Source organism: Aphelocoma coerulescens, chromosome 3 (genome assembly GCF_041296385.1).
Source record: "Aphelocoma coerulescens isolate FSJ_1873_10779 chromosome 3, UR_Acoe_1.0, whole genome shotgun sequence".
Classification (NCBI taxonomy): Eukaryota; Metazoa; Chordata; class Aves; order Passeriformes; family Corvidae; genus Aphelocoma; species Aphelocoma coerulescens.
Genome location: NC_091016.1, coordinates 79342980 through 79366982, shown reverse-complemented (window position 1 = coordinate 79366982; position 24003 = coordinate 79342980). Strand labels below are relative to the sequence as shown.

The 24003-nt window shown below is 36.7% G+C and overlaps 1 protein-coding gene across 8 annotated transcripts in view; it reads left to right on the top strand.

Moving 5' to 3' along the window:
• ARMC2 (armadillo repeat containing 2) overlaps positions 1-24003 on the top strand; it is a 71040-nt gene that overhangs the window by 31486 nt on the left and 15551 nt on the right. For 7 of the 8 annotated variants that reach the window (XR_011149953.1, XM_069011014.1, XM_069011013.1 and 4 more), the window contains 6 exons: positions 1320-1412; positions 4245-4423; positions 5726-5828; positions 8357-8577; positions 12828-12973; positions 15192-15291. Coding sequence is in view for 7 of the 8 variants with exons in the window: in XM_069011014.1 (XP_068867115.1) it covers positions 1320-1412; positions 4245-4423; positions 5726-5828; positions 8357-8577; positions 12828-12973; positions 15192-15291 (842 nt within the window). In the remaining variant the exon portion in view is untranslated. The remainder of the gene's footprint in view (positions 1-1319; positions 1413-4244; positions 4424-5725; positions 5829-8356; positions 8578-12827; positions 12974-15191; positions 15292-24003) is intronic. The other variant, XM_069011016.1, reaches the window with a different exon arrangement.

The window sequence follows — 24003 nt, the reverse complement described above, 5'->3', positions numbered from 1 at the left end:
CTTTATTTCCCTATTAAAAGAAACTCAAACACAACACAACAAAACAGACCAGACCCTGTCTTTATAACAACTTGCTTGCCTGCAAGATAAAGACCTTAACCCAAACTTGAACCCCAAACATCGGCCTACATGCACCTTGTGAGCAGCTGTTGTTAGATCCTTCACACCTTAAGTTTTGCAGAAACTCTGGGTCTGCATCTGTAGTGACCCAAGTGGTCAAGGCCAGAATTTTGTCCCATCACAAAATACTAGGTGAAGGTGTAAAGGCTGTTCAGCAAGTCAGAGTAATTCCCAGTGATACTGAATCCATATGAAGGTGAATCCTGGATTCCATTTTTTAATAAAGTGTTTTCACCAACTTCTTGTCCAATCTGAAAACAGATCCATGCCCCCAGTCTTGTTTCCAGAAAAGTTATAGTCCACTGATTTTTTCGTCTACCAGTTTTTGACTTGGTGTCTGCTGATAGTTTTTTTTTTTTTCTTTTTGAAGCTGAGAAGAAAAAATCTTAAATATTTTTTAAAACTCTCTTCTTGAAGTGTTCAAGGTTTCTGATAGTGAAGAGTAGCTTTTTCTCAGTCACAGGGATTTGGCTGAGGGTGGCCAAGAACACTGGGAATTGGTTGCCTTCAAGATTTCTGACATGATTATTGGAGGCAAAATATCTTTCACGTATCTGTGGTTTACTATTCATTTCCCAGGTTGCTGTATGAAAAACTGCTGAATGCAATAAAGAATAGGAGAGAAAGAAGCATTTTATAAAAGTTCAGTAATGAAGTTCTCAAAACTAATTGGATGGAGTAGTTAGAATTGCTAACAGGATGTAGGATGTAATAACTAGCAGGACTTTTCCCTAACTGACCAGTCAGTTAATTAAGCTTACTGTAATATCATGCATATGTAGTAGATAAAATTCTACAATCCTAGAGGATTGTCTGTAGTGTGGATTTTTTTTTAACAAAGAATAAGCTGTCACGTGAATACAGAGCTGAAAAATAGTAGGACACTTTGATGTTTAAGTAGTCATTGCCTTCCAATTCAGCAGTCAAATGAAACATGAATGTCAGCAAACAAAAGCTTTACAGTACAGCTTTACATATTAAAGCACTTATCCATCTAGTTTTGTTTGAAACTTTTGGTTCTGAGAATATGTTAATAAAAAGAAAAGCTTGAATTTGTAGAATAACCCCGAACGTAGCAAAAGGTGACATTTTTAGATTTTTTTTTTCTGACTAATGAATAAAGTATTTGTAGCTATTTAATATTGTAGAAAGTGAAACCCTCATTGAATGTGTGCTTTTGTTCTGAATGTATTTTGAAGGCCTAAAGGATGAAAGAAGAATAAATCAGTGGGAAGAGGAAGATTTCTTTTGGCATATAAAGATTTTACCAATTCTGCGTGAACTGGAAAAAAGTGGGTAACACTTCTGAAAGGGTATATTTTCTGTTCTGTTTCTTGCAGGAAGCATGGGACTCATTTGTGTTTACTACAAAATAATAACAGTAATTGGAGTATGTGGCCTTTTATGTTTTTATATGTTCAGTGACTTCACAGTAAAACTGGCCTGGGCAGTCTCGATGGCCCTGCTTGAGCACAGGGGTTGTACCAGATGACTTTCAGAGGTCATTTCCAACCTTACCCATTCTGTGATTCTGTAAAAAATCCCAGAATTGATTTAGAGAAGATCTTACCTTGTCTGATTAAATTACCTTATTTTAGACATCATAGCTCTGCCAGCTTAGCAGTCAGTGTAGAGCTAATCATTTTTAGAATAAAATACTGCACAGATTCACTGCTTTAACCATAGACTGTATTGAAGGTGTCAGTTCATTTTAGAAAACAAAGGAAATGTTAATGAAAATTTCTATTTGTGCTTAAAGTGTTAGATGTGTCAGAAAAGTGTGTAAAGACTCAGAATACTGAAGCAAAATTGAGTAAATTAAGTATAACTTGAAAGATTAAACTCCAGAATCCATTTTTCATTGAAAAAGTTGTTCATTTGCCTTCTGTAGACACTATATTTATTTGAATGGTGGGAGTATAGAAAGTAGGTTTGTTTTTACAAGTAGGTCTGTTTTACAGGATCTTCAGCAGTGTTTGTGATAGCATGGTATAGATTAGAACTTTTTTTTGCGTACTTTTGCAGATGTTGATGAGTGTGAAACACCTGTAAAGTGCTAAGTGATTCCCAATATATGTAATTATTTTAAAAAGACGGGATTCTCATCACCGCATCTGTCACTGGCGTGTAGAAAAACAGTGATCAGGAAATTAGAAAACAGCTATATTACTTCACATTTTCCTTGCTTAATGCCAAGATTGTCAGATACCAGCCACTGAGTTATGGTTTTGCATAGTGAGATGTTCTTTATTCACAAGCAAAATAAAATTTAGAGGTAAATCTAATCATGTCTTTCCTTTGTCATGAATGTAGCTAAGAAAAATCAATTTTCATGCCTCTTTTCCTCAGTCTTTACTTGATTTGGTTAGTGTATTGGGGTTTTTTTAGCTTTTTTAAAAACTCGATTAGTTTTAAAACCCTTAGTTTTTCTAATAATAGATGACATTATCTAATGCTACTTTCTCACCAGTTGATTGAATGTAGTACTACAAAAACTTTAAAACCTGAATTTTGCTACTTCTTGAATATTAACACAAACTGTAACTGAATTGCCTCATTGCCTCCTGCAACTCTGTGATGTATTGCTTTCTTTAGGCTATTTACTGCACAATTCTTATAAAAATGAATATTAGACTTCCATTATTTAAATGTTTTGAGTGGGTCTGTTGGTAATTTAATATTTTAAAATTTTGTGTGTAGTCTTTTGCTTCATACTTTGTAGCTAATTCCCTCCACATGAACTTAAGCCACATTTAGTTTTTCATATATTAATAGAGAAGCCTTTTTTTTCAACTTTCTCGTGCAAAAATATTTGCAGAAACCTTTCCATTCAAAAACAAATCTGAAGTTAACCTGCAACTTACTTATCGTCTAGCATCTTCTGAATATGATGTGCTTGAGATGTTTGTAATATGACAAAAGCTAATAGAACCCCAAAGTCTCTTTTTCTAGAGGAACAAATAATTTATTTTCTTACATTGCAGTACTCAGGAGGTTAAGCTTCAAAACGCCCCATGGGATGAGTGATGAATCATTTCTTTTGTTGTTAATTTTGATGAAATGGAGTGTAAGACCTTTCAGTTTTGGTTTCTTGCCACTCCTGTTTCACAGCTTACTGGAGCAGAGCATTTAGAATCATGCTAAATTTTGTTAAATTTTCTGTCACGATGGGAGTAGAAATGGAATAGTCATTGCTGTTCCTCAGGTGCAATGATTGCAGATTGAGAGCTTCCAGGCACTTCTCAGCCTGAGAGATTGGTCCTTGAATCTGCTTGCAGGTTTGGGGCCTCAGACATGGTTTTTGTTGTAATTTCCTGTCCATACGTATTTCATCACAAATGCTTTGCCTCCTTGAATATGACTCTATTTCAGCTGTGAACTACACCCTGCGTAAATGCAGAGTTTATGCTGGCACTTCAGGTGGATTTACGTGGGGCTTTGTAAGTGTCACCTTATGGACAAAAGCAAATGTAAGAAAATTTTTAAAAAATCTCACTGTGGAATTTTAAAAATAGGCAAGACTTTTCCTTTTCTCTCTAAAGTAAACATGTACATGATTCCATTGTGTTGAGATGCAGTTTTTGTAATAATTTACTCTAGGTTTTATTTTGTGTATTTTAAACAGTGTCTCAGGGACTCCGGTGAGGAAGTAGATCACTTTTTAGTCAATAGGCTGACATTCCACTCAAATATATCTTGTATGTCTACACTGAAGAGTTCTAGCAAGTTTTTATATTCACTTTTTTTAAATCCCAGTAAGGTTTGATCCCTTTTTCACATGTAATGTTTGGTGGAGTGCTTTAAAGAACGTTTTCAGAGACACAGTTTCGTGGTAGACATTTGGTCAATCTGATTATTAAGCATCAAAGGTGAGTTTTTTTAGCTTGTAGGTATTATTTGGCTCAATGATTTCTTGGCTTGAGTCTCCTTTTTTGAAAAAGCAGAATAAAATTATTTCTGGGGATTGCATTATCATATGAAGACATTTATTTGATGTCTTATTTTTGTTGTTGTGCAGCCTGTTCTTTATTTGTTCTTCTGTGTCTTTATGTATTGAGATGCTCTGGATAAAGTGGCACTGATAATTATTTTTTATTTTTCTCTCCCTTCCTACACCCTTCAAGTAGAAGACAATATAGAAGACCTTTGTCTAGCTTGTACCAAGCTCTATCAAGCATTGAACGAAGGAAATATGCTGGGAAAAAGATGTAAAAGAAGAAGAGTGCTTCTGAAGACATTATACAAACTTGTAGACATTGATTCAGATCCACTTTCCCTGAAGCTGACAAAGATTATTCTGGCTGTAAGTGTTTTGAAATGCTCATTGGTAGAATGTGAAGCTCAAAATCATGAATTACACCTTGCATTTAATTTTTCATTTCATACTTTTAAACTGTCTAACCCTTTCCTAAGTACAGTTTACTACCACAGAGATACTAGTCTACCACCCATTCTAGATCAGCGCTTGCAGCTTATTTTCTGCAGAGAACTTATATCTGGGCCAGGAAGGAGGGGCACAAAATAGGATAGTTGGTGTATGGTGACAAGAATATTGTATAGGCATGGAAAAGACACTGTGTCCTAAGCTGGGATACCTATGCAGGGATTTAAAAACCCCAATGATTATAAAATGTACACATGGAAATGAAGCTTAGTTTTTGAACAGTATCCTGACCTTGTTAAACACCTTTATCTGAAAATACCAAAATGGTTGGGTTTTTTTTTTTTAAAGGGAGTAAGCATAGTTAATCTTTTGCTTTAGTATTTCTGGTTAAAACTCTTAAATTTTGTGCTTCAAAATTTCTTCGTTCGTGTTCCGCAAAGTATATATGGACAGTCACTGGTGAAAGGATGCCAGCTAACATTGTGCTATAGACATTTTAGTAATTTGTGTGTGTGTTTTGGGGGAGTTGTGTGTTCTCCTTCAAGGTAGTGTAAGCTATTTTATTCAGAAGATACAGTTATATACTCAGATACCACAGATGCTAAGTGGCCCTTATTAAAAAGAAGGGTTCCTTTGCAGACATTTTTCTGTGTAATCTTTTAAAAAGCATGAACCTACAAGAAGTTGCCCTTGAAATGCAGAGGAAAGGAAGAGATATGTCACTGTATTTTTACCACCTTTACTTCCCTTTCACAATCTCTCCATGACCATAAGTACATCTAGTACATCGTAAGATTGTGTTTTCTGATAGCTGAGAGTAAATTTCATTATGACATGTACTGTTGTACTCAAGGTCTTTGTGGTATGGCCATACATGCCAAACCACTGATTTCTATACAGGATTTCTTTGTAAGTGAATTGGAGAAAAAATCCTTCAAGTTATTGGTATGCTACCTGTTTATATTACTACATTAAAAGTTAAAACCGTTATTTTAAAGCCAGCACAGTTTGCTAAATAGAGTTTAAAATACCCAAGTTTCAGAGTCCTTTAATTCTGTAAACATTTTCAGTTTGTTTTAGTGTATTGTTAGGGTTTCAGCTGTAATTTAATAGTTCCATGAGAATACAAGTTTGCCATGGTGTCTGAACTTGTAGAATGTTACGGTGCATTTTTGCATGTAGATTTTAGTTGTGATTTTATGTCTTTTACTTTCTTGGCAGATGAAAGTAGATGGAAGAAATCTTCTTAGTGTTTGCAAGCTAGCATTTAAAATTTGTAGGAACAAAGAAAATGATTTCATCCTTCAAAATGATACATTATTGGGTATGTATTCTGTTCTTGTCTGTAAGTTAGATGCTGAAATTCAACAGTTAAAATGTTCATCTTTGAAAAAACATTTTCAGAGTTAACTTAGACTAAGTTAAATAAGACTAAAAATTGCTTGCCTAGGCCAGACTGATTTATCTAGTCCAGTGTTCTAAGTGACGATGGGGATGGGGAATGCTGTTTAGGGGGAGCACAGGAGCCTGTGTGTATTCTGTGATCTGTTTCCCCAGTACTACTCCAGCATCCAGAACTGTTCTATTCTGTTAGGGACATTGGATGGTGCATCCCTGCCTAATCCCTTTTTAGTCTCTGTTTATACATCTTTTGTTCATTAATTTGCCTAATTCCTTTTTGGATTTTCTGATTTTGTCTGCGTCTGTGATGCCATAGAACAAATTCCAGAAATTCTCTGTGTGCTGTTTTAAATCTATATATTTTTCTTTATCTCCCTGCTTGTAGTTTTGCAGGATTTGTAAGAGTTTGTACAGTCAGCTTATCTTTCACCTTCGTGATTTTTTAAAATGCAGTCTTATCACATATCTCTGTCTTCTCCTTTTCAAGATGGAGGCATCTCAGCCTTTTAGCTCTTTGAATGGATATTGTGTCATTCCGTTGTTTTATAAGTCCTCCTTTATAAGACCTTCTCAAATTCCAGTGGATCCTTCTTGAGATTTATGGAACAAAACTGTCTATAGAATTCAAGCTGTGTCTGCACCAAATTTTACAGAAATGAAATAGTGCTGACTGTGGTGTTGGACATCATCAGGGAGGATCTTGAGAACAATCACTGGCTTTTTTTTATGTTTTATAGCTGCTGCTGCTGCATACTGAGCCAGTGATTTTGGAGAACTGTCAGCAATGGCTCTAAGATCTCTTCTGTGATTTTAATAGTATTTGTGTCATGCAGACACCCCCCACCTTGCAAATACAAGAAATATGAAGAAAATGACAGTGTGTGAATGATAGTATTGATTGATAGTCATTCCTTTCATTAAAACTTCAGTATGTTTTATTAATGTAGGCTTCAATCTTGCAAGCAGTTATTGCATGTGTATAGGTTAAGGCATATGTGTATTTTTACACATATGTGTATTTAAGCATTTGCTTAAACAGATGAGAGCATTCATGGGCTTGAAGTTGAGTACACAATTGTTGTCAGAAATAAAGACAAGCCTTTCAAGTGGTAAGGAAAGGACTCACAGGAAACAGAACACCTGGGGTTGCTCAGTTGACTTTGGATACTGAAAAGTACCGTTTTGTAGAGATCAGTATCATACACAGCACTTGAACAAGTCACATTTTGCTTTCCTTTCCATCCTCATTCACTTTGCTTTCACTTGCTCTTCTTTCCCTGTATTTTAAAAACTAGTGAAGGAAAGAACTTTCTTGGTGGGGGTAATTTTATTTGTTTATTCACTCTTTATATTTTGGACCCACCTTGTCCTGGCAGAAGACGTGACTCTGACTTACCGTCATAATTGCCCAGATCCCTGTTGCAGTCACTGGGTTATAGATTCAATTTATTTTTCCTCCTCTGTCCCTGTGAACTATTTATGTTGACTGCAGCAGCTCCAGTAGAAGAAATAAGTTAATCCTTCATCCCAGAATAGACAACTACTGTTCAAGACCCTCTTTGATTCTAAGCAGAGCAAGAACCTGAAACTGATTTTTCACATTGCCACAACACAAGTGATTTAATTGGTGAGGGTGAGAGTTTGGACAAGAGCCTAGAGTGTGTGTACTTCATTCATATACACATATACTTGAAGAGACTTTCAGCTTCAGTTGAGACAGAAAAAAATTTTAAAATCTCTTCAGTTTAATGATATAGGAAAAGGTTTTTATTCAACTGCAACTGAATGGAACATAGGAAGCAGCAATAAACATGTCTTGTAATCAGTTACTAGAAATTCAAAAGTATAAAGTTGGTTAGGATTACTCAGTTGTTTAAGATACCCCCACTAAATTCAGAATTTCACAATTTGACTGCAAAAGATACATTGGGCTTGTGTTAAACAACTGTAAATTTTAACATTTCAGATGTCTGACAGTGGTTGCACAAAACAAAACTTCTACATCAACTTTACTTACATAAAAAGTAGATCTGCAAAAGCTATGAACAGATTTCAAATGTGAGAGTTGAATTAGGCCCCTGTGCCTTTTAGTGCTCCATTTGAGATGCTTTAAGACATTTGATTTTTAAGGAAGTAGTGGGAATTAGTACACAAAATTCCAGGCACAATCACTTTTGCAAATCTTGACTGAGGATTTCAATGATTGCTGCTATGTGTTTACAACTTACACTGGTTCTTGAAGCCTAGGAGAAAAAAAGTCAGGCCCATTCTCTTATTCATCAATAATTGTTTCTTGGTTTCAGTCCAAATATCCAATTTTTCTAGCCCACTTACTAGAAATGTGGGAGTTCACTCTGAGGGTGTTTTCCAATTGTTAATCTCTTTAATGACTGGACTGTATCAAATGTAAATTTTAATATTAGACTTTCTGAATAATGATTTTCCTTTTAGATTATTTGTTGGAGGTTCTGAGGAATGAAGATCTACAAGAAAACAGCGAAGCTCTCGCCTATTGCATGGGAGCTATAAAATTTATGTCTGGAAATGCAGTACTCCTTAATGAAATGGTCAACAAAGGAGCTGTTGAAATGTTGCTGCAATTAATGAAGCAGATTAATAACATAAAAGAACATGACACATATTTCTCCAACTTGGGCCACTTATTAGTCCAGGTTAGATTTACTTTTATTTCTAGAAGTACGTACTTCAAGGACAAATTAAAAATGTAATTAGAGGAGATAAGCTAACCCTGTGCGCCACTGACTGAGTTGTACCTATATTTCAATAGACTTCTTTTTAAGAAGCTTATTGAAGTTGTTCAGGACCTAAATTTAATTACCATAGATGTTTGTGTGTAGTCCATTTTAAAGGCTTTAGAAATTCTGAAGTTAATAGAAATATTTTTAGGTACCTAATAAATCAGTTTCTCATTACTGCTTTATTGTGCTGACAATGTTCTGGATAGTGTAGTAAACAGATAAAAATGTGTTCTCTATAGAAATTCTTGAATCTAAAATAATAAACACAAACTGGTTCTGCAATACTCTAGGAGGTTATAAAGAGCTTTTTATTACAAGAATAATGCATTTTAAAAACGTAGGAAAATACAGCTGTGTTTCTTTGACAGCGTGTTTTCGAAGAACTGTAATGTAAGGAAAAAGTAGTTGCAAAAGCAAACACTTTTTGAATCTTTTGAAGGCAGCAGGCTCAAAACTATTTTCACATACAAAGCACTTTGATAAGTGGTGGCTCTGAAAACTAATCTTTGGCCCTAAAACTGTTTAAACCCTTGTGTTCTAGAAACACTGGTGGGGGGGTGTTGTGTTTATCAAGGATTTGCCAGGGAGATTCCTGGCATTTGTTTGGAAGTTACTGATGTAATGATTAGCAGATGGTTTAATTGTAAACTTTCGGGGACTTCATAGGAAAATACACTGGATAATTTTCTGAGGTAGTGTTTGCACTAGGTTTGTCTGCTAATTATGCCAGATTTCTTTAATTTCTACTAATATACAAGCTAGGCATTTTATACTTCTTGAATCTTACATCATCACATTACTATTGATGATTCTTGTCTGGTTTTTTTTTAATCTTGGTAATAAAACTAATGGATCAGTTTATTTCCAGGATTTTGACTAGTTGTCTGAACTTCCCGACAGCTTTCCAGGAATGTTTTTCTTCCATTATTTGCCTGTGGATAAATACAGGGGTTTTTTTAATCAAAGGTTTAGTTTGTGAATGTGTGCAAGGAAAATGTTATATTTTATGCTTTCTTTAAAAAAATCTCTCATGTCTCTGCTCTTTTTAGTTCAAATGGAAGTGTAGCAAAACTACTTTGTACCGTTTGAATAGACTGGCTGTTTCTAAGAACTTCTGGAGTGTTTTGTGGGGAAGTCAGTACTGACAGCTGTCTCTTACTGAGATTGCTCTTTCACTTGTTTGTGTTCTCTTCTATAGTAGTACAGATAGTTCGCTTTTCTTCCTCTTGTGAGAAAAGTAGTGATTCCTACTGCTATGGAATTCCTGTGTGACTTTCTCATATCTGTTCCTTCAACAAAACTATGGGCGCTGCTTCTTCCGTGTGAGTTAATTGATCAGTCATCACAGACAGATGAAGAAGTAGTTCTGTTTAGAGGGATGATTGAAGAAAGTTTCTTCTGTGCTTGATGTCTTCAGAATAAAGTTTTTGTAGCATACTGTATCTTGTAGCAACAGATCAAATAGCCAGTGATGTACAGAAATAATGTCTTCAGTTATAGAAAGCAAATTATATTGGAGGAGAAATATACTTTACATAGTCACAGTGGTCTCTGAAGGAAGCTCTGCTATCTCTTAACCTTGGTAACCGAGGTATCCCATTTAATTGGGACCAGCTCTTCATTCTTTAACTGTATAATTGCACAATCACCAGATGGCAGTGTTATACATAATCTTGCTAGATCCTTTTTGTGGGAATAAAGTCCCTATCTGATTTCTTCATTCTTCCACAATGGATTTTGTGCGGAAGTCCTACAATACAAGAATAAAAATGTTTGTAATAATTACTTTTTTCCTTAGCAGAGGACATTAAACTAGGGTCATCTTTGATTATTTTGTTGCTTAACCTAACAATCTGATTATATTTATACAAAATATGGTAATGCTTATTCAAAAACCAGGATTTTAAAGAGTCACTGACAAGACTTAACAAGTACTTCGCATTCCTTAGTTGAAAAGCACTTAAATGTCTTCTCCTTTAAAAATGGCATTTGTCAGCAGTTAAATTTTCTGTTTGGTTGAATTTGATCTTTCACGTGGCAACATAAGGATTGGGGCTGGTGGGGATTGCTAAAGACAATTTTTATGCATTTCTCCCTGAAACATAAGGTCTGCTTGAAGCAATCACATTCTCTCTGGAATTCAGCTGCTGTCTAGCTAGCTTCTATAATTTTTTTAATTGTACTTCTTATTTCAGTTGCACATTAACTGTGTTTTGTGGAGATATACTTCTATGAACTGCTGAATGCTGTTGTTTTTGTACATTTAAGTATATATGTTATTTTGCATTGCTTTTTCTTTCCAACCTGTCTTTGTCTGAGGATGGCTCTTCATAGAATTTACTGCTTGAGGATTTTGAACCATCTAATTGTATCAGACATTGGAAAATTTTGCTCTCCTTTTGGAGACCTGTGCACCGTTGTCTGTTGATAATTTTTTTTTCCATTTTCCAATATGTAAGTCTCTTAGCTGCAGTGAAAGCTCTTGTCTGGGTTTGAACAACACTTATAATATGTGGTTTACTCTTAATTTCCTTTATTGTCTCTATTGAAGTTTAACTAGAATTCAACAAATACCATCCTAGGCTGACTGTGAACATCTTGTATGTAAGCACTGAATGGGGTCTTCTGTCTCTATTCCATGTAATAGCAATTTTTCTACCAAAACTTTTGAAAAGCAAGGTATTTGATCAGAATATATTTATTATATCTCCAGTATTATGTTGATTTTTGAAGCATCATGACTTGAGAAGGAATGTGCACCTGGAAATTTTTTTTGCAGTTGTTCATTTAAAATAATAAAAAACTCCAGGTGTCTTCTTAAAATATGAGTAATATGAAGCAAAAGGCTTCTGTAAGTTCAGATTATCTGTATTATGCATATAGTATAAATTTTATGTTTAGTGCTGAAGTTAAATCCATTCACATATCACATGATCACATTTTTTTCCCTCTGTGCCTTGCTTCTCCATTTTGACATGTTGCATCTCCTGTTGCTCCATTACAGAACATCATGGGGTTGCTGAAGATTTGTACTCTGCTGTCAAATTTGTTGAAGTAGGACAGAAACTTGAAAGCTGCTGGAGAGTGGACAGAATATGCATAGAGTCCTATGTGCAAAAGCTCAAACACAACATCTTAACCTGCTCTTTGTCAAGAGTTTTTGTTTAAAATGAGCAATTACCTATCACTGGATAAGCAGTCCAATTTAGTGATAAAATGCTTAATTTCCAGAGTTTTTTGTGATAAGAGACAATTTGAACAGATAGGTTTTGTGCCTTATCAAACTACATTCAAAACCAAATTGAAGTTAATGACTTCACTCTGAATAAGAAAAATTGGAAGAATTCCCATATTCACGTAAGATTGAATGACTTCACATTCATTTTATAGTAAGTTCTGGATCAAATCAAAATTAATTTACGTGTCACTGCATGTCTGACCTTGTTATTAGAGTACTCTTACCTTGGAAGAGAACCAGAATATTTCAAAATATGCAATAGCTGATTCATTTTGTATATCTACAAGTGTTAGATTTTCTTATGCTTTAAGCTCCTTGAAATAGAACAGTATAATCTGAAAATATTTTGGTTTCTCCAAATAAACTTAAGCACTTAAGCTTTTCATTTTTGTGTTGTTCAAACAGTGAATTTCTCTTGATCTTGATTAACTTTCAATTTTTAAATTGAAATGTGATTGTATTTTTACATCAGTTCATTTTAGTTTGCAGTTTACAGTTATCATCAAAATATATATCAGTATTTTCAAGACTTAAATTTTCAAAACAAAGATTTATTGAAGAATTATGCAAAAAATTACTTTAACCATCTACAGCATTTCACCTAATTTCCAATTGTTACATGGCTGTATATGTGCAAGATTTTAAAACATATGAAAGATCACGTGTCCCTCATAGAAGGAGGTTACATGCAGGCAAAGAGCAGTATCAATCTTTCATTTTCAAACAGTTATCCCAAATACACCATCTTGCTGCCTGCACGTTTCCTGTTGTTATTAACTGGTTTGTACATATCTGCAGAATGTTAACGGGGCATGCAGACTGCCTGAGATGCTATAAGTGAGACCTGAGCTTTACTGGATTTCCCCCGCAGTGCATCCTGCTGTGGGCAGCTGTGGTTAATAGGTGTTTCAATACTCCTGTGCAGCTGGCAGCCACTCTGCGCACCCTGGCCGACTTCCCCCTGGCGCGGCGCCGGCTCCGCTGCAGCGCTGCCGTCTCCGAGCTCTTCGTGGCGCTGGAGCAGCGCGGCAGCGACAAGGACGTGTGCACCTGCATTGTCAGGATCCTCAGGTACGTATGGACACAGTTGTGCATGCAGGCAGGTCCCTCTTCCTGCTTGAGAGACCACAAAGGAAGCAGGATCAAGCACTAAGATTGAAAGATACACATTGAATCTTTTTTAAAAAGCTCTGTGTAGCTTTGAATAGTATCGATGCTAGTTGTGTCTTTATTAGTAATTACAGAATTGTTGAATTGTCGCCATACAAATTTGGATTCATCATCCCTGTGAAAAATATTGTGTTGCATTGTGTCATCCTTTGATCCCACAGATTCTGATTGAGTTTTTTAAAGTACCATTTCTTACATTTTAAAGCTGCATAAATTATTAGGTATTTATTAATCCTGGTTTAGGCCATGTTTTCAAAAAACTAATGAGAGAAATTGCACAAGGGACTCTGTATTGTGAAATAAAATACAGAAGAGAGAAAATGTGACCAGTGTTCATTGTTTTGAGCTGTTACAGAGTGTTTGAGGAGATTAATCTCTGGGATCAGAGCTTGAGCGTGCAGATGGAAGTGCTGAAAGAATCTCAGTTTTATGAGCAGCCAGTGGCTGCTTCCCCAGTTGTGCTTTTTAGAGGGAGATCAGTATCAGTTAGTCACCAAAAAAATTATTTTACAGTCTGAATTGTTGCTCAGTCAAAAGTCTTCCACCATCAGCTTACAGTATTTTACCAAGCATCAGCTTGCAATACTCAGTGCGAAAGGGACTTGCAAACCATGTAAGGATTTTGAAGAAGTTATGAAATTGGCTGTTGGTAATTTCAGGAGTAGTTGGATTATAAACACAGTCTATGAATGATGTGCTGGATGAAGTATTTGCCGTTGCTGCTTTGTTACTGTATTGAGTCATCATGCCTGTGGCTCCACATTCCTTGAGATTCTGTTACAGACTCCTCTTCCTGTTCAGCCACTCCAAATTATCCATCACATTCTCCTTTCTGGATGAGACTTGGCTGTGCTTTGAGCAGCAGCTCCGTAAGGGGCTGGCATTCCTTCCTCCCCACAGCTAAAAGCAGGCAAATCTACTTCTTTGCTGTTTGTGCTACCTCTAAAGCATGTGAATGGCTTCCCCTATTCCATGCTACCTTGTTCATGTCTGTCTCTAGCTTTGTTCCTAAAAATGAGCTGTAGCAATGATTACAGCACTTTGAGCATATTTACTTCTTCTGAGGAGGGAGCATTTCTTTTATTTGGAAAATGCCATGAAAAGTGGGATAATGGGTTTGTAATTAAGTGTGATTGATACTTACACTGTAATTCTGATAAGGACGTTTACTTGATTTAGAATTCAATATGGAGAAAAAATAATTTATCTTACTTAAAGTCTCCTACTGCTTCAATTTTTTTCCTTAAGTTTAGAACTACATGCTCCAAGAATACAAATTAGCATAAAATCAATTTAATTAGCTTTCTGGAAATTGCAGTCACCAAAAAAAATACACTATGCAGTACAAAGCCCAGATTTTAATTGTGTTTTGTCTTCTGGTTAACACAGAATGTTTATTCTTTTCTCTCAATCAACTTTAGGCAGTTTCTTTGTAGACAATATGTTCAATCTATTCAGATTATTAATTTCTGTAAGTCTGTAAATCTTCCTGTAAGTCGTTGTAATTGAACATCAACACAGATCTTTTCTGATTTTGACTACACGAGGCCTAAGATGCTATCCTAGCTTGTTCTGCTATTGCATTTTTCTGGTGTGACCAAAGCATGTCCAGTTCTCTGTTTTGGGAATGGTCAAGGTGAGCAGTGTAGAACTGGAGCAGCTGTTAGGGAATGTGCAGAGATAAAATCCTTGCCTGCAAGGAGGCACGTTCTTCATATTTGCTGGTGAGAGATGTGTTCTCTTAGTGCTGTTGCTGGGCTCTACTGGATGTGCACTAGGAAGGGACCCCTTATTTCCTCCCATCTGACTTCCCACATCATCCTGAAATTCCAGTTCTCCCGTTTAGCACTAAGACGTGCTGGTGTTAGCATACTGTGCCCATATGGCAGGCAGGTTGGGAAGCTCCTTACGTTTGCTTCTTCCCATAATTCACTGTGGCAAGGATAGCTAGACTTCTGTTGTGCTAACAGAACTGCACATGCCTCTGCTAGAAGTCAGAATATTGGCATTCACTTCATTTGTTGGAAAACAGTTCTGAGAGTCAAATGTGACTTTTTAAAAAATGTTTTGTGGAAAAAAATCCTTTTATTCATTTATATTTTATTTTTTCTCTTTGTAGCAAACTTTCTTCCTACAATGACTTCTGTGCAGCTTTGGCAGACTGCTCCAGATGTTACTTCTTATTTTTAGCCCTACTAAACAAACACCAGAAGCAGCAGGTCAGTTTTTCATCTCTTGATTTTTATGTATTAATCCTCTGATGTGTCTGTGTATTACTGTGTATAAGCTTGTTTTCAGTGACCTACTTGTATGCATTTACCAAATGGTTGACAGCATTTCTAAGCAGTAAATAATTGTAATGAAATAATTCAGATTAAAAATTCAAAGCAATACAGAGGACAGTTGATTAACTTGTCTGTTCTTTGCATGTGTAGAAGCAGTCCTTTGAGTACCCACTTTCTTTCTTAGTTTTAAAAAATACTTCTTAAGCAAGAAGTTATTTGAATATTTAATTGTAGGAAATTGTTGGGCTTTTTCCTGTCCTCCTCACCTTCAAAAGAAATGTGACTTTTCTAGAGATAAGCAATGTTAAAGCAGAGGAAAACATGTTCCTTGCTGTCATGTAAAAAGGGGAGATTTACTCAAACCCTTTGTGTTTGATAGTCTGTGAGAGCCCCAGGAAAGCCATGACCCTTGTGTCCGACCAGTCTGTCAGTGTCCCATTATGGGACCCTTCACTAAGCAGTCCCACTGGATCTGAGGGCAGTTCCACTGACTTATTCAGGGTCACACACCAAACAGAGAAACTGTTCTTGGGTCTCCACCTTTACCTGCTGCAGGCAATGGGCAGCGCCCTTGAAGGACTCGCATTAACAGTTTGCAGAATAACACTCTTTATTAATAGAATTCGGTTAATAGGTTAGGGTTTGAGACTTGCCAGTGGTAGTATCTGACTGCAAAAATCTATTCAAAGCAATGCACTAATTTAAAGCAATGTACTAACAAGCTCTAATCCCCAATAAAAGCTGGCCTGAGACAATCATTCAGCATGCAGAGATCACAGTTCTTTCAAAGCAGGTGTCCCTATGGGGGTGAAGACAGGTTCAGCTTGTTGACTGATCCCAGAAGTTACAGTGGAGTCTTCCACCATTTCTCCCCATTCTTAACTCATATTCATACTATTTCTTTAGGTGGAGCTTGAGTGACTTTGATCATACATCTTACTCAGTGAGGGGTGGTTGTTCTAGGGGGTTGATATCTCAGGATAGTACCCTAGATAACCTTGAGATGGGGACATGGTGTTAGTCCAAGGAGAGTGATTTCGTAACAACTGCCGATCCAAGAGCAGGATATTTTCCTTTATCTCCCTTGCTTTTCAGCTGCTATGGGGCTTATCAACTAGAAAGTACCACTGAGTTCCCTCCTCTGCAAGGGTTTCAACATAGTGCCTGGCCGTGGTGTCTCCACTCCACCCTCCCTTGAGTCCTGCCTAGATTGCACTGTCTGTGGGAGGTCAGATGTGCTGACCATGTTTCATTCAGGGAGTACAACTATTTTCCCTGTAACTTCCATACCATTATCTTTTTACCCTCAGCCATCTTCCTGTACTCTCTATGTAAGATACCAAAATGTATCTCTCCTTTACTAGAGAAAACCACATGCCTGGAGTACCACATTTGGGATGTTCATGTAGAAATAAATGTTTAAACTTTGTCAAAATGTCTCATATCATGAAGTAAAATTCTGAGTATAGTTGCTGCCAACTTTATTGGAACTCCAAGGGTGTTGCTCTATTGTCCTGCTGTATCATAGTGATCTTTCCTACATTTACTGGAGCACTGGATTCTCAAGAGTTTGGTGCAGGATCCCAGTCTTACAGATTGATGCATTGGTAAGAGTGGAATGTCCTATGTAGAGCAAATTACTCGGCTCTGTTGCCAGGTAAGTTTTAAGAAGAAAGTAATTTTTATCTAAAGCATAGATGTTCAAAGGTGGACCAAGGTTTCAAAGCATAGAATATTAAATTACATTAAGATCATTCTTAAAAGTAAGGAACTTTCATGGCTAGTCCAGCATCTGAACTAGTTTGAGATCATTTAGTTATCCTATACAATTTATGCCAGGGTTATTAATTCTTGGAGATTTGTTGGAAGGAGGTCTTTTATGCTGCTATCATTGGAGGGAATTAATGAAGGTAACTAGATTGGCTGTGCTGAACAATATTCTTTCTCCTGCCAAATACAAAAATAATGTGTTCCTTTCCTGTTTACCAGCATCCCTCTTTTCTGTGATAATGCACATGGAAGAGGAACAAAGATTAAGTTGTTTCTTTTCTTCTAAATGTCTGCTGATTTACACTTCTGTAGCATATCTGAGTATTTCTAGGTTCAGGCTGCTCTTACATAATTTAGTCCTCAAAGACACTTTAGTAAAATACTATGTAAATATTAAGCAAATAACATGAGAAATGTCAAAGGCATGATATTTTTCTAGATTTATAGTTGTTCTTCCTTGTGACCACTGTATTAAAAACTCAACAAATTATGGAACCGAGAATAAGGATCTTTAATTCAGTAACACCTTTCTCCTAAACTTAATCTGTCATTTTAAGAGTAGCTTTTCTAGGTTCCTGAGATAATAGCTTTGTGTCATAATGAATTGTAGGCTCATATCTACCTCAAATTGTTTGTTATTATTTTGTATTCAGAATTTAGTTTCTCATTTGTCTATTAAGTGGTCCTAAAATACATCTTTCTTCACAAGGTTAGCATTGCATTTTATGTTAAATTGTCAGTTGTTTTATCCAAATGCAAATGAGTAAAGAAGTAGCTTGTGTATTAAAAAAACTTAGCTATTACATTTTGCTGATTATATATGCAATGTCTTCAGAATAATTATTTCTTACTGCAGTTTTGAAACAAGCATGCAATTGTCAGTTGTCAGCTTAGTGAAGCCCTGGAGAAACAAAAAGAACGACATAGATAATGTAATGCACCACTTTTTCTGTAATATACAATAAACACTTGAGCTGTGAGGAGTGCAAATGTTTTTCCTGAGGTGTAGTTGGCACTGCTGATCTTTGTTTTAAAATGCTGACAGCTAGTGAGTTACAGCATGAGTTGGTATGTGTTGAAAAGAAATGAAGTAACAGCAGTGTGAGTAAAATTGTCTACTATGGGAAGAAGCAAAGAGAAGGAAAAATCATTATTAAAGTATTAAAAATCTTCAGGACTTAAAACTGATATGAAGAAAGGAGGTGTGTGTGTGTGTGTGTATGTGTGTTTTTCTGAGTTTTCCGGTTGCAAAGTTTGTGGGATCAAGTTTTTTACTGGCAGTCATAGCAGGTAGAAACATAAAGGGGAAAAAATAGAGGAAAACCAGCATTTAGACTTTCTCAAGGGCTATCATATTTGTGAATTTAAAGATAAGTATTAAGTACTGTGAAAGTTAAAATGTGAGCACTGAAAATAGGATTAATGACTTGCACCCATACCACACACTGAATTCCACGGTTGCAACCCAAATATTCTCTGTTCTTCTTTCCACACTGCACTTACAGCTCTTTTCCCTTTTTTCTCAGCTCATTTTCTCTTGGGTGAAAGAGTCAGAAGGAATGGAAAAGTAATGATTCAACTCTATGAGAAAGACTTTTGGGGAAATTGAGTTGGCAAGACTTGATAATACCATGTGTCATAGTCTTAGGTAGGGAACACAGAAGACTGGAAAAGGTGAATCTTCAGGGTAGGCCTGGGGAAGTCAACTGTGCTTTTGCAGACATCTAAAGTATGTGTTCATGGTTGGCTTTGGAACTTACTTGTGTGGAGTAACAAAAAACATCCTTGGTGGTTGCCACATGCTGTCAAAACTTTCAGAAGTGTTTGTGTAGAGCCTCTGTCTTGCAGGATAAGCTTTGCATGATTCTGTTTCTAGTCAGCATTGTAGACTTTTGCCCATCTCAGGAAATGTTTTAGCAGGTTTCTGTTCCACTTTCCCACATCATTATCGTCTCTAAGCTTTCCAGATAAACTACATAAACGGTGACTTTCTCGGGCTGTGGTTAATGTCGTAAGTCACAGAGGCCATGCTTTTGGAACAGGGACATTGCCTAAATAGGACAATAGCTTCTGTCAATAAGTCAGGCACTACCTGAGCTTAGGTGGCATTTTGGGGCCCTGCCAGCTTCTGTGTAATCTTGTATCAGTTTGGAGTCTATTTTCAAACCTAAGAGCACAAACACAGGGTGTGATACTAAAATTTGTATAGAAGCAATCTTAGGCCTGTTGTATAGAAAGGTCCCCTTACACTTTAGTGTAGCTTACTTTTTAAATTGGGAAGGATGTGTTTAAGAATCTGACATCACGGGATGCAGTAATTGCCTATTCAGCAGAATAATAGTTACATTGGATCACATGAACAGTTCATCCAGTCTGCCCTTCATACTCTGCAGTGGTGAGATTCAGATGTCTAGAGAACAGTAAAAATGGAGCAGGCATGTATGATACTTCCTGTGCATACTTACCAAACCTCCAGCTCTTTCCAGTTTGGAAACACCCTCAGCCAGCTGTGTACGAAATAAACCTCAGTTGACTTCTTTTCTGTGAAATTCTACAGTCTCTCTTCTACCTCCTGTAAACTTTTAACGTGTTAAAGATCCATTGACAAAGAGTTGTACAGCAAATAATTCTTCTAGCTTATTTTGAATTTGGCCTTTACTGTCTTTATTTGATGCCTTCTGGTTCTTGTATTGTGAATGAGGTTAAGCCCATTGTTCATTTCACACCTCCCTTGATTTTCTAGATGGTTATCCCTACCCTCTTTGAGTTACCTCTTTTCCATGCTGAAGTTCTTGCTTACTTAGCCCTTTCTGATAGAGAGACTGTTCCATGTCATGATGTATCCATGTTGCTTTTCTCAGAACATTTTCCAATCCTGATTCCTGTCTCATTTTTTGAGAGGAGGAAACCAGAACACTGCACTTAAGATGTGGCCATATCATAGATTTGCATGCCTGCATAAATTTATTTCCCAAAAATTCCCAATCCTTTGTTTGCTTTCTTGACCTGTGATCATTAAACTCTGTCATTAACTCCAAGATTGCTCTGTAGGTGGTTATGGTTGGTTCAAAGGCTGTAGTTTTATACATGACAGTATGTTTGCTTTGTTCCTTTCCACACATCCTTTCATGTTTAAATTCATGCATTTAAATTTCATCTGCTATTTTATTACTAACTGACTACAATTCTTCTTCTGCTCTTCATTCAGCCTTCATCTGTGGTACTTTGAATATCGTAGTGAAATCAGTACATTCTTCCATATCACTGCTGCTGCTCATTTTCTGTGTTTTTGGACAAACTGAATGCAACAGATCCCAGCACAAAACCTTGGGAATTCCACTGGTCATCTTCCACCATTGCAGGAGCTGTTAATTTACTCTGTTTTACATCCTCTAATCATTTATCTATACCAAGACATTCTCCCTTACATCATGACTCATTAGTTTCACTAGGATTTTGGTGAGTGGCTTTGTTAAAAGTCTCCTGGAAAGTCACATGGGTGATATAAGATGGGTCTTTTTTGTGCATGTTTATTAATCCCTTCAAAGAACTCAGTAATTGGGTAAGTCAGAAGTTAGAAGTCTTAAAGCTGATTGTGTTTATGTGGCTGTCCACTCATTTTTTTGTTCTTTTTTTGTGGTCTCTGCTAATTTATCTGGTCCAGACACCAGGCTTGATTCTCACTTGGAATCTTTTCATATTTGTTACAGTTTTAGGAGGTTGCATAGTGCTGTTAGTAATTAAGCTATTTAATTAATTAGTTCTTTTAGAACTGTTGGATAGTTATCCAGTCCTGCTGATTGGTTACTCTTTGTTTTGTCAGTTTGTTCCTTAAAGTTGTTTGTGATTGCTTCAGTTTTGGACAGATGTTCTGATGAGCCTTCCCTGGCGAATGGTGTAGCATTGGGATCTCCCACTTGCTTCTAGAGTGGGCGTGAATCAATGCAAAGAACTCATTTAGCTTCTCTGCAATGACCTTGTCTTCTCTCAATGCTCCTGTTTTATCCTGATCATCAATTAGTTCTGCAGATTCTGGCAAACTTCCCAGTCCTGGTACATGTGAAAAGATTTGTTATTATTTCTGTGTCTCTTGCATCAGCTAGAAGAACTGCACTCATTTTCAATTATAATTTGCACACTGCGTTACCTGGCTGATTTAGCAATCAGTTTGTCAGAAGCAATTTATTGAATAAAGAGATGTTGCCTTGTCATCCTCTTAAGGACATGTCCACATTTATCAGGTTCACTGTGCCTGAGTCTGACCAGCTTCCTTCCCAAATGTATCTACCAGGTAGTGGCTCCCAAATCAGCTTACTGTCTTCTGTGAGCAAGCAGGCTTTTGCTTGTGAGATTTTCTCTTGTCTCTCCCAAAGAAAAAAAAACTTTGTTTCAGGGCTATTAATGTCCTTTTTGCTCTTAGGAGTGCTGCCATGGGGAAGGTTGTCACAGGTGAGGCCTGTAACTGCAGGGAACTTTTCCACTTTGTTTCTGGCTTTATTGATTAGGCAAAGGCTTATTTGCATGCAGTGACTTGTCCTTCTGGCTGTATTTTGGCTGGTTTATGGAGAGTTCTGTGATGAGCTCCCAGGCCCCCACCATCTCTCTGTTTCAGTCAGTCATGTAACATAAGTTGTGTACTGCCCAAAACCAACCACAGGCTCTTCCCTAGGTAGTGTAGTGCTGCACCTGTGTTTAGTTCAGATTCACGTTTGCCTTTTAAGTGCTTTGAGAGTGTTATTGGTATTCTGCTCAGTGACATCACAGTCTTATGAGATACCAAAGGGGTTTTTTTTTCACATTGTTATTGGGGGCAGTGGTGTGTTTCTACGTGTATTGCCTGCTTCTAAATAAATGGTTATCAGTGCTGACCCACGAGTTCTTTGTGTTTTGGTTACTCACTTTTTCCTCTGTGCCATCCCTTGTTTGGGCTGAGGACAGTTGTCTGTGTGACAGCACGATACACCATGTCAGAGAACCGACCCAGCTTCCAATAACCCTAAAACAGAAGAAAAGAACCCCAGTCCTTTCCTGATTATCATCTGCATTGCTTTCCCATCTAGTTTGTTGAACAGCCACACAAATACTTCCTTAATCACAAATACTAAGGCAGCAATATGGCAGAGGAAACAAACTGAGTGGAGATTGAGTGCTGTTTATGCTACTACTTCTGCTGAAGTGCTTGTCAAGGTAACCCTACAAAGAACTTGCATCAATAATGTGGTTCTTTTCTCATACATTTACTAGTGCATATTTTCAGTTGTAGCCCAACATTATAATAGTGACTAGGACAATTTTAAAAACGGAATATAGTTATTGATCATTAAAGAGCAAAAAATACAAGATTTTTCTCCTGTCTTTTGTGTTTATACTTGCATATTCATAACTGATCAATCTAAATTAGCTTTCTTTTGTCAAGAAGGAAGTAGCAATTCTAGGATAGGTATTCTGACGGCTCTGAAGGAATTTCCCTGCTGATAAACGTGAATAACTACAGAAGGTCACTCTTTCCCTATAGTATGATTTCTGACAGAGTGCTGACCTGATAAGTGTATGTGCATCTTCCTAATGCTTTAGTTGTGATTTTTTTTCTTTTTCTTTTTTTGTCTGAAAGAAAAAGCAGAAGTGTTATGAAAAGTGCAGAATATGTGATCTGTACACTGAGTATAAAATTATCAGAAATACAGTGTTCAAAGTTTATAATGAGCCAGTCTTCATTGGCATGTATTGTATAGAAACCTGCTGTGCTGGTGTATCAAAAGATACAAGTGAATGTATGTAATGACTAGATAGGGAAGCAATAGAATATCAAATAGTAACAATAAGATATTACTGCTTGGTGAGACACACTGTTATTAAAATATGTTGTTGTAGTTTTTGATTTAGTTTCTTTAAACGATGCTTTAAGCTTGGGAATACTTCTGAAAAAAACTAAAAGAATTATTAGAGTTAAAATCCCCCAAGGAAATTAATTTTTCAATGACAAAGGTCAGACCATTAGCAAGCTGCCTGTTAATAGAATCTGCGCAAGGAAGACATTTTTGTTAGTAGGCCAGTCTTTAATCTAGGAAAAAAAGGGTTACTAAGAAATAGGGGCTAAAGCTGTACAAATTTAACCTAGTAATAAGAATAAAGATTTTAACCAGAGAGATCAGCAGTCATTAGAGCAATACCATGTGGGATATGGTTTTCAACTTTTTTTTTCAACTCATTTAGTTTCTGAACTTTTCCTTTTTTGGGGAGCAAACACAGCTTTTTGTCAGATGCTCTGGTGACAGTGTGCTTGCTTTTCTTTACCTTTCCCAGGTCTCCAGGTGTCCACAAACAAACCTAAGCATGAGCTCTTGATCGCTGAAAGTCACTAAGTGCAAATGAACCCTTTTCAGAAAAGTCAGCTGAAAAGATCAGATTTGGGGGGGGTAGAAATTATTTGGTAGAGTCCTATGGTGTGGATACACAGAAGTATAATTACATTTTTCTGATGGCCTCTCCTTCTCCTCAAATGCATTAATATTTTGGGGGCAAGGAGGTTCTCTTTACTGACAAAGTACTCCCTGCTGTCACTGTGGCAAAACTGCTCCGCTGTGCTCCTTATTTCACGTTCCTCGGTCAAGACATTCTCCATTTGCTTTTGATACTTCCAGGGTGTTCTACACCACTGCCCTCTCCCCATTTTTTTATTCCTTAAATTGAGTTTCATTTTGTGACAGTTGTCATTTCTGGGTTTAAACAGAAATTTTCACAGGTAGAATGTCACTTTGAGATGAATCTTTACTGTATTTGGAAGAGCTTAGCTCCGGGTTAGTATAACTACAGTAATTTTTCCTATAAGTAGACTATCAGAGTCTCCCAAATTTTCTTTCCAAGGTGCACAATAAA